At 30.9% G+C, this 9,818-nt stretch overlaps 1 protein-coding gene across 1 annotated transcript in view; it reads left to right on the plus strand.

Annotated features, from left to right (window-relative positions):
• LOC107606777 overlaps nucleotides 4,331-9,818 on the plus strand; it is a 43,119-nt gene continuing 37,631 nt past the window's right edge. Inside the window, exons 1-2 of the mRNA XM_021107369.1 lie at nucleotides 4,331-4,628; nucleotides 5,457-5,549. Of these exons, the coding sequence (XP_020963028.1) occupies nucleotides 4,334-4,628; nucleotides 5,457-5,549 (388 nt within the window). The 5' untranslated portion in view covers nucleotides 4,331-4,333. The remainder of the gene's footprint in view (nucleotides 4,629-5,456; nucleotides 5,550-9,818) is intronic.

Raw genomic sequence — 9,818 nt, forward strand, 5'->3', positions numbered from 1 at the left:
AAAATAAAACTATTAATATTATTAATAAAAATAAAAATAATAAGAGAATACAATCTTGATATAAAAAAAAGATATAGTAAAATATCTTGATTTTTCAAAATTTTTGTCCTCTCATATAGTATTCCATCAGCTAATAATGTTCAAGTTGCATTTCAAACACGCTCTGGGTTGCTAATGCTATTAGATATCAGTAGCATTGCAAATAATTTTCTCAATTGATTACCAGATGCAAGTTCAGCTACCTCATTAATAGCTGTAATGAATTTCCTATCATCGCACAGTAGTCCCATGGAATAGCAAGCATCTTGGAAGCTAGAATATGTAATTCTATTAACTGTCCTAATAGACTCATATGTTGTGCAACCTCTCTGAACAGCTAACAAAATTCTCATATAATAAATATCACCTGTACCCGATGGAACATAGTTTAACCTCCCGATAGAATACCCTCTTTTGCGTGGATGTCATTCCCTTGCTTCTCTATCATAAACAAATTGATTTGGAAACTCAGCATATGTCAAAATTTGACCTAATTCAAATTTTTTATTGGCCTCCATCCATGTTAAGAACATCGTACATTTTTCTTCCTCTTCTTCCACGATTTTCTCAAGATCATCATCGTCTTTAAAGATGATATTTTGCTTTCCAGGCAAATGAAAGGTTAATCTCATCACTGAAGGCCAATCTAATTCGATTTGTGTGCTCCAATGAATCTATAATAATTATATAGCATATACCAAAGATTGTTTTTAATAGACCAATTAAAAAATTAAATGTTTGGTCTTTAAGTAATAAAAGCATATTAACATACGCTGGCTTTGTAACTGGTCGATATTGTTTGATGTTTGTTGAAGTTGTTGTTGACTTGTCTGATGACATGGGCTATCATATGCTCCACGTGTGATATCTAAATTACTAATACTATTAATATTGGCACATTATTCTTTTTCACCTCCAGAGTGTGGATTAGTAGTTGGAGACCTTGGTCAATATGGTGTTGGGTTATCACCTAATAAGATAATTCGAGACATTAGTTTTGAACAATTTTCTGTTAAAGTTTATAATTGAATAAATGGTAGGAACATCAAAATACATAAAGTGAATGCATATTCACATAAGCAAATTTCAAAAAAATTCATCCAAAGATCAACCTGTATTGATACTGCTATTTGTAATGTCCGACAACACTGATTCAAAATGCACACCATTGGAACTATCACTCGAATTTTCTGTAATTTTTTTATAAACAAATATAGTAAAATATTACGAAGACAATATAAACTAATAATTTATTACTTGTCAATAGCTAAATAATGTATAAAAAATATTGTATTTTATGAGATTTTATTTGGCCAAAATACTCATGACCCACCACGCACATTTGTTCCTTCTTCTCTATTCCTATTCCACTAAAAATTCTAAATCAATCATTATGTTTTGTTATATATTTATATCCATGTAGTTCTCATTTTTTCTCTATTTTTTTTCCAACCATTTCACCAACTATCCTAATTGAATTCAACCTCCTCACTCTTCTGCATCTCTACTCAATAAATAAATAACTAAATGGTCAGTTTAACTTCAATGGTGGCTTTAATTTTCTTTTCATTCTCATTTATTTAATTACGTAAATATATTTTGCGAAAAATAATATATATTTTTTCACAAAAGTTTCTTTTTTCAAATAAATATAAGTTTAATCTCAGTCAATAAATTCAACTAATAGTTAAATTTTTTTATTTTTTAAATAAAAAAATTGAAAATAAATAGCTTATAATTAAAAAGAGAGAAAAAGATGAAAGTACCTCTATTATTGTACAGAGACAATCTAAAAAATAAAAATATAAATGGAGTAAAGAGAAAATTTATAAATGTGACAAATAAAAAAAATTAAATTTAAAAATCGAAACGGTTAAGAAGTCACTTAATTAGGAATTAATATTAGAATTTCAAATTTCAAATTTTTAAATAGAGTTTACTAATTAGTTAGTGCAAAATTTAAATTTTTAAATAAAATTTTTTAATTAAACGTTCGTTGTTCATCGGAATATAGGAATTTGTTAATTTAAAAATGATTTTATTAGTTTCGTGATAAATAGTGTCAATCCTATTATTTATCGATAAAAATAAATAAAATTAAATACAATCTAAAAAAATATTACGTAAATTTAAAAAAAATATTTAAAAAGAGAAAAAAATTGAAAGTACTTCTGTTGTGCAGAAACAATTTAAAAGATAACAATGTAAATTGAGTAAAGAGAAAATTTATAAATGTGGCAAGTAAAAAAATTTAAATTTAAAAATCGAAACGGTTAAGAAGTCACTTAATTAGGAATTAGTATTAGAATTTCAAATTTTAAATTTTTAAATAGAATTTTTTAATTAGTTAGTATAAATTTTAAATTTTTAAATAAAATTTCCTAAATTAATTCAATTTTGTCAGAACAACATTAGAAACAGAATTAAATATAGAAAAATGTCAAATTAATTTTTTTAAATAGTATAAATAACCTCACATTTTAATAAGACTGGTAATTTTATTTACTTTAATATAATCTTTTGTAATTAGCATAGTAGCTTATAAATTATATAAAATTTTAAAAAAATTCTCAAACCCAATTGCTTACTTAAAAAATTCTAAATTCCAAACAAAAATCCAAAAGAACCAAAAAAAAAAAAATAACAACTCAAGAAAAGACAATGTTTTCACCAAAATAAATATATGCTTGACATTATTCTATTATATATACTCTAAAAGAGATTCTAAAACATGTGATCCAAATTCTCAAGTTTCATTCTTAATCTTGATTTTCTTGCAAGTTGAGGTATCTCCTTGCACCTTCGAATCTTCCGACTCCGAGGATAGTCGCTTGGTTGGTGTAATAGCATTTTTTAACACTTCGGATTCATCATTGTCCGCAACTGTATTGAAAAATTCAAGCAACAAATTCTGTACAAAATACTACGTTAAATTAAAGACTTCCTTCTCACCTTTGATTTTATCTCAATAATATTTTTTTAATAAAATAAAGATCTAACTTTGAGAAAACAAACAAACAAAAAATTCATTTTTGAACAAATACCTTAACACCTTCTACTTTCTCCCCTTCAATGATTGAGGAAGCCTTTGAAGTTGGAAGCAAACCACCGGTGTAGTCAACATCCTAAAATTATAATTAGTTATTAATTATTATTTATAAATTAGATATTACTAATGACCAAGGAAGAGAAAAATAAACTATTTTTTAATAGAAAGTACACTTATAACTGTACTCACAATTTGAATAGGGTGAGCCTTTTTGAATTTATTTATGAGGTCCACATTATCAGTCATCTTCTTAACTTTATAAAAAGGCGAAAAATGTGGATTATCAGATATTTAAACTTCAACAATGAAGAGAAAGGTCTTATCAATTAGGTTGAGTAAAAGTGTATGTGTATCCAATAGATCTCATTTCTGCAGGGTATTACATAATATATTAATAATAAATAATATAAAAATTAACATTAAAATTATCTTCACTAATATTTTTAGAAATAAATATTGGTTAGAACTTACCAATAGGAGTGAATCAAGTATCTCTACACAGCTCTTTTTCCAAAACTTGTTTTGCCTCCTTGTCACGAATCGAGACACAAGAACCCTCTTAACCGAAGCGTGTATTTTTCTTTCGTAGAATTGATAAACAAAAATCAAAGAACAATTAGATTGGGATAAACAAACAAATTTAAAATATAAATAATATAAATTTAAAATAAAATAAAAAAATATTAGTAGAAAACTCACGTCTTCATCGAGCCAAACCATCTCAATTGAGTATGGCAATGAAGAATTACCGTAACTTGGTAGTGTCCATAATCGTATTAATCGTATACGTACACACAAATTGTCGATTGTAGGTTTGATTTCTGTGATTTTGTGAATACCATCCATTGGAATAAGTAAAGAAATTTTAGATTTTGGATGTATGTAAAGAAAGGGGCTTGATGTACTTTGAATTGTGGTGCTACACATATCTCATAACTTATACTTTTATAGTTGACTCATAGCTAAAATTTTTTAAATTTGATTGACTTTAATTTAAATTTGAATTAAATTTGCAGATAAAGTAAATAAAAATATTAACAATTTTTAAAATTCTAATTAACGTAAATATATTTAAATTTACGTATGTAGCTGCAATTTTTGAAAAAAAATCTACAAAAATTTAAAAAATCGTGCTAAAAAGAATCAACAAATTTTTAAAAAATAGTGTTAAAATTTAAAAAATAACAACCTAAGTAAAACAATTTAAAATTTAAAAAATAACAACCTAAGTATAACAAAGATCATATGAGTCTGGAAGACATGCAAATTCGCAAGGTAGATGGCAACACTGCCTTTTCTATGGCTGCCATTTCAGGGAATGTGCAAATTGCTAAATTACTACTTCACAAGAATCCAGGATTGGTTTGGATTAAAGGACACAAAAACATGCTTCCAATTGAATTGGCATGTTGGGCTAATCAGCCTCTTATGGTGAATTATTTGTTTCAAAATACTCGACTGGATTATTTGAACCGTCAGTTATCCATTGAAGAAGACATTGTTAGGCTGTTTTTCTTGGCACTTACCACCAGCAATTATAGTAAGTCAAACTCTCGTTGGTTCTTTCTTTCTTTTTTTAGGTTTATTTACTCTATTAGCCTCTATAGTTTTATTAAAATTTCAATACTTTGTTTCTTTTTAATAATTGGGTCTCTATACTATATCCGATTTTGTAATTAAATCCCTGTTGTGTCAAAAACATTGAAATTAACAGAATATTTTGTTAAACTATAGAAAATATTTAGTAAGTATTAGACATATTCGTTTTGTTTAACAGAATATTCTATTAATTCTAATATTTTTGTCACCGTAAGAACTTAGGCTACGTTTGTTTCTAAGAACAGGACAGGACAAGACACTGAGAACGGGACAGGACAAGATACTGATGGACACAGAGACACAAAATTTTGTGTTTTTGTATTCTGTTTGGTGATAAACTAAAACAAATTATGAAAATATAATTTATTCTAATTTTTTTTCATTCAAAAAATTTGAGATGAAAAATATAACAATAAAAAATATAATTATGAAAAATTAACAAAAGTAACGAAAAAAAATAAAAAATAAGTTGTGTCCCTTATTAGTGTTTCCGTGTCCTTCCTGCCAGGATGGACACAAAATACACTAATTCAGTGTCTCTGTACACATTGTCTCTGTCCATGTCTCCTCTGGCAAACATGATTTTGTGTCTCAGTGTCCTTATCTCAGTGTCCTGTTTCTATAAACAAACGCAACTTTAATTACAAAATCTAATATAGGGATCTAATTAAAAATTTAGTAAAATTATAGGACTGACAGAATAATTAAACTTTTTTTTAATAATATATATTTATGAAAACGCAAAAGTGGCAATCCTGTGACATTATAGGTGTGGCATCTTCATTGTTGGATATGTATTCAGAACTTGCCAGGGCCGAAAACAATGACGGACTAACTGCATTGGAAGTCATTGCCAAATTGCGTGAGTTTTCTCAAATCTTAATTTAACTATTCTACATGAAAAATGCTACAGGTTAATATTTTAGTGGAGAATTAGTCAATATTGGAACTCTTGTTACCACATTGGCTGTAACTGCTGCTCTCACTATTCGGACCAACACTGTTCAAGGACCAACTCCTATCTTTAAAGAGACCACATGGTACATCATATTCCTTCTATCAATCGTTGTTATAACAACCCTCCTTGTTTTTTCAATGCTCTTCTTCACTTCAGTTATACACAGCCCACGCAAGCAGAAAATGTTTGACCAGGTCAATGTTCGTCATCGGAAGATTGCAATTGGGTGTTTGTTTCTTTTTCTTTCTATAATCACCATTACTTTCACTGCTCTTTGTGCTGGTGTTTTAATCTTCTCTTTCTTCCCCAAATGGATCTTCATTTTCATACTTGCACTTGCTTCTGTGCCACTCGTCTTCTCTTGTAAGATCTATGATTTTGTTACCCCAATAAGTCTTTTGGTACATAAGAATGATCTTTTCTGAGAGCTCATTCCAATATAAGAAATTATCTGAATAGTGACCAATTTTAAAATAAGGCCGTCAAACCAATGCCAAATCAAATTGGTCATTAGCGATCAATCGATCAAATTGGTCGTTAAAATCAGTCTCTATCCAAAAGTTTCTTGTAGTGTTTCTTTGATTAGGTTGCTTAATACATTGTAGAACAAAAAGGCTATTAAGAATGTTTGTAAGACGATTCTTTCTAGAAACATTAAAGTTGTTGTCACCTCTTTTGCCAAATTTTTTATTTTTTTTCATATATATATATTCTGCAATTATTGGAAATTCCTAACTAGCATTCTTTAATTTTCTCTAAAAATTACATTATACATGTGTTAGACAAAATATTATTCTCATAAGAAAATTAAAAAAAAAATAATAAATAATTAGTTGTCTAGTAATATTCCTATATATAATATCTATATCTATTTTAGATTAAATTAGATCATTTGATAGTTAGTTATTTATTTGAATTTTGAAATTTACATCAAGCAAGAAGTGCGGAAAACAGCTACATGAAATTCAAATTCTCTGCAAGTGGTGTACAAGGAGTAACTGCCCATTGAGATTAGGCTGGTCTATAAATAGAGTTTTAGGAATACGTTGTAATCAGTTCAGTTCTTCTTGGAAAACACTTAGAGACCCAAAACGCTCTCAGCCCCTTGGCATCACAGAGTAAAATTGGGAATCTTAAGTAATTCCTCTGAACTCAAACACTTGTACTTTGCTTTCTTTCAGTTTTTATTAATAAAATTTTTTTACTTTTACGTCTTTTTCTCTTTTACGTTCATGTCTCTTCTTTCATCTTCTTTTTAATTTCCTGTTTGTTTTAATTTCTGCATTTTACTTTGCCTCCGGCACCTTGTATGTTTTCCTTTTTATCTTTAATTTTACTTTCGAAACTACAATTGAGACTTTGAGACACCCACAAAAGGAGTCGTTTCCGCTCCTTGAATTAAGATTGTGAAACAAAACTCGAAAATTGTTGATTTATTTGTTGTTAACAATGGAACAAAAATTTGAGTAAAACAAATTGGCACGCCCAGTGGGACCTTGTCAATAGATTGTAGTTTGTCAAAAGAAAAATCAAGAGTTTTGAATTTGCATGTGGTTGCGTAGTGGTAAATTCATGCGTCCAGAGCCAAGAAAATCAGCGTCAGTTGATATGTCAAATACTTCTGCAGCATCTTCTTCTACTTCTAGTGATGAGATTAGAGGAAATGAATCCGGAAATTCTCCTGTGATTTTAAATGCAGAGCCTACCTTGATGTCAGTGAGGCATGATGGCGTTGGCCATGCCCATACAGGGTTAAATGCAACTCACATAAATACCATGGGGTGGCTGCCATATGGCTTGCCACCGGGGTATGTCCCCTCCATGGTGACACAAGGATTGCCTGTGCCTCTCTACTCAACTTTTCAAAATCCTCTTGATCAAAATCCATATGGCATGTCAAATGTACCTGTTTCTGGGGTGCCAGGTTCACACGTATCACAACAAAATTTTTCACATGCTATTAATACAGGAAATAAAAGTGCATCTAATTCTACTACGTCCACTGTCACTAGGGTAGAAAATTCCAGACCTGTATTTCCTGACATGTCAAGAGCAATGCCTGTTAATCAACCTAGTCAAACTGTGGGATCTTTAGCAAATATTAGGCAGCAGATGGATGAAAGCCACCATGATCTAGTAAACATGTTAACTCATCAAATGGTGACAGTTTTAAATCCTCTTCTAGAAAATACAAACACTAGAATTGAACAATTAAATAGGCAAGTCAATAGGATTGCTACTGTGGTAAATTTAGAAGAAAATGATAACTTGGGTTTAAGATTTGATAATGTCAATCAGAACGGTGGAGTAATTCCTAATTATGATGTTCATATGCCTAGACAGGGTCAAAATGCTGATGATATGTTAGAAAGACTTAGACAAAATAACTTAGGGGGGCATTATAATCTAGCAAGAAATGTTGAACAAGTTTTAAACCGTTTGGGATTTAATGTTGGTTGCTTGAATAGGCCATATTTTGTGTCTGCTTTTCCTGAGTGTGTCCAACAAGCAGAGCTCCCAAGGGGTTGGGAAATTCCAAAATCCCTTACAAAATTTTCTGGAGAAGAAAATGAATCTACGATAGAGCACATTGCTCGATATACTGTTGAAATTGGGGAAGCAGCTTCTAATGAATATCTCAAGATGAGATACTTTCCTTCTTCTTTAACAAAAAATGCATTTACATGGTTCTCTAACTTGAGACCAAATTCTATTCATTCTTGGGCGCAGTTGGAGAGAAATTTTCATGATCAGTTTTTCTGAGGTGAATTGAAAGTTAGTCTTACGGATTTATTCTCTGTCAAACGTGCAGAAGGAGAATCCATTGATACCTATTTGGCGCGATTTAGAAACATGAGGAATAAATGTTTTACTCCGATTCCAGAATCTGAAGTTGTCAAAATGGCCACTAATGGGCTAGAATTCGGAGTTAGGAAGAAACTTGTTAATCAACATACTTTAGATCTTTCCCAATTAGCTGAGAGAGTAAGACAGATAGAACAAATTAAGAAAGAAAAAAAAATTTTAAAAGGGGTTCAAAAAAGGTTGCATATGTTGATTGTTTTTCCGATAGTAGTGATTCAGACTGAAAAAGAGAATGAAACTAACGAGCTAAAGCGGAAGATAGCCGAGGGAAAACAAAAGTTGGGTGGTCAAACTCCTTTGAACAAGTGCGTCAACAACACTGGAGTACAACCTGTCAACCAGAAGATGAAGACTATGGTCATGATTGATGGAAGACCTGATGGATTTTCTCAAAAGACAAGAGTTCCTCCCACCAAAATCTCAAACAATAAATGGGTCCAGAATGTGAGAAATGTGCAGAATCAACCTACTGCTTTTGCAAGAGGAAAAAACAAATGGGTGAAGCCTAGACCTTTCAAGCCCAGGTACTATGAGTCTCAGTTATGGAACATGAACCATGCACAAGACAGAAGTAGTATATATATTCCAAAAAATGCGCCTATTCCCTCTAAGCCAATTTATTCTTGTTATAGTCCTAACATGCAGCAGGTTCCTAATTATTCTTCTTGGCCAAATTGTCAAAACATCCCCAAATATTCTCCTTTTACAACTTTTGAGCAGAAAGAGAATATGCCTGAGTATGTTCCTTTGGATCCATACCAGGGACACGGAGTAGATTTTCCTCCTTTGCCAACCATGGCCAAGTCTGTAGAAACAGGCAATTCTTCTAATCACCCTAAGTGCAATAAAAATGTCAAGAAGAATCTTGTTGGGAAGAGGGTGATGGTTGAAAACAAGGGAGAAAAGGATGAAGATTTAATTACTGATAATTTTGACACTGGTTTTGATGACAGCTTAGAAGCAATATTTGGTGTTAAGCAACCTATAGCTGTGGTGTTAATACTGCCTGAGGAGTATAGTCAAGTCCAGGAAGTAGAGTCATTAAAAGATGATTGTTATGATGTCTTTCCTGGAAGCGAATGTTTATTGCTAGACGACAATATGTGTGGTGGAGGATTATTTGAGAAGCCTACTGAAAATGATAAGGAACACTTGCGTCCACTGCACATCAAGGCTCGTGTTGACGGAAGGATGGTCAATAAGATTTTGGTTGACGGGGGAGCTGCTGTTAATCTCATGCCTGAAAGAATGATGGGAAGGCTTGGAAAGACTGAAAAAGATCTGATTAAAAGTAGCATTGGGGTAACA

The sequence above is a fragment of the Arachis ipaensis genome, chromosome B07 (assembly GCF_000816755.2).
Source record: "Arachis ipaensis cultivar K30076 chromosome B07, Araip1.1, whole genome shotgun sequence".
Classification (NCBI taxonomy): Eukaryota; Viridiplantae; Streptophyta; class Magnoliopsida; order Fabales; family Fabaceae; genus Arachis; species Arachis ipaensis.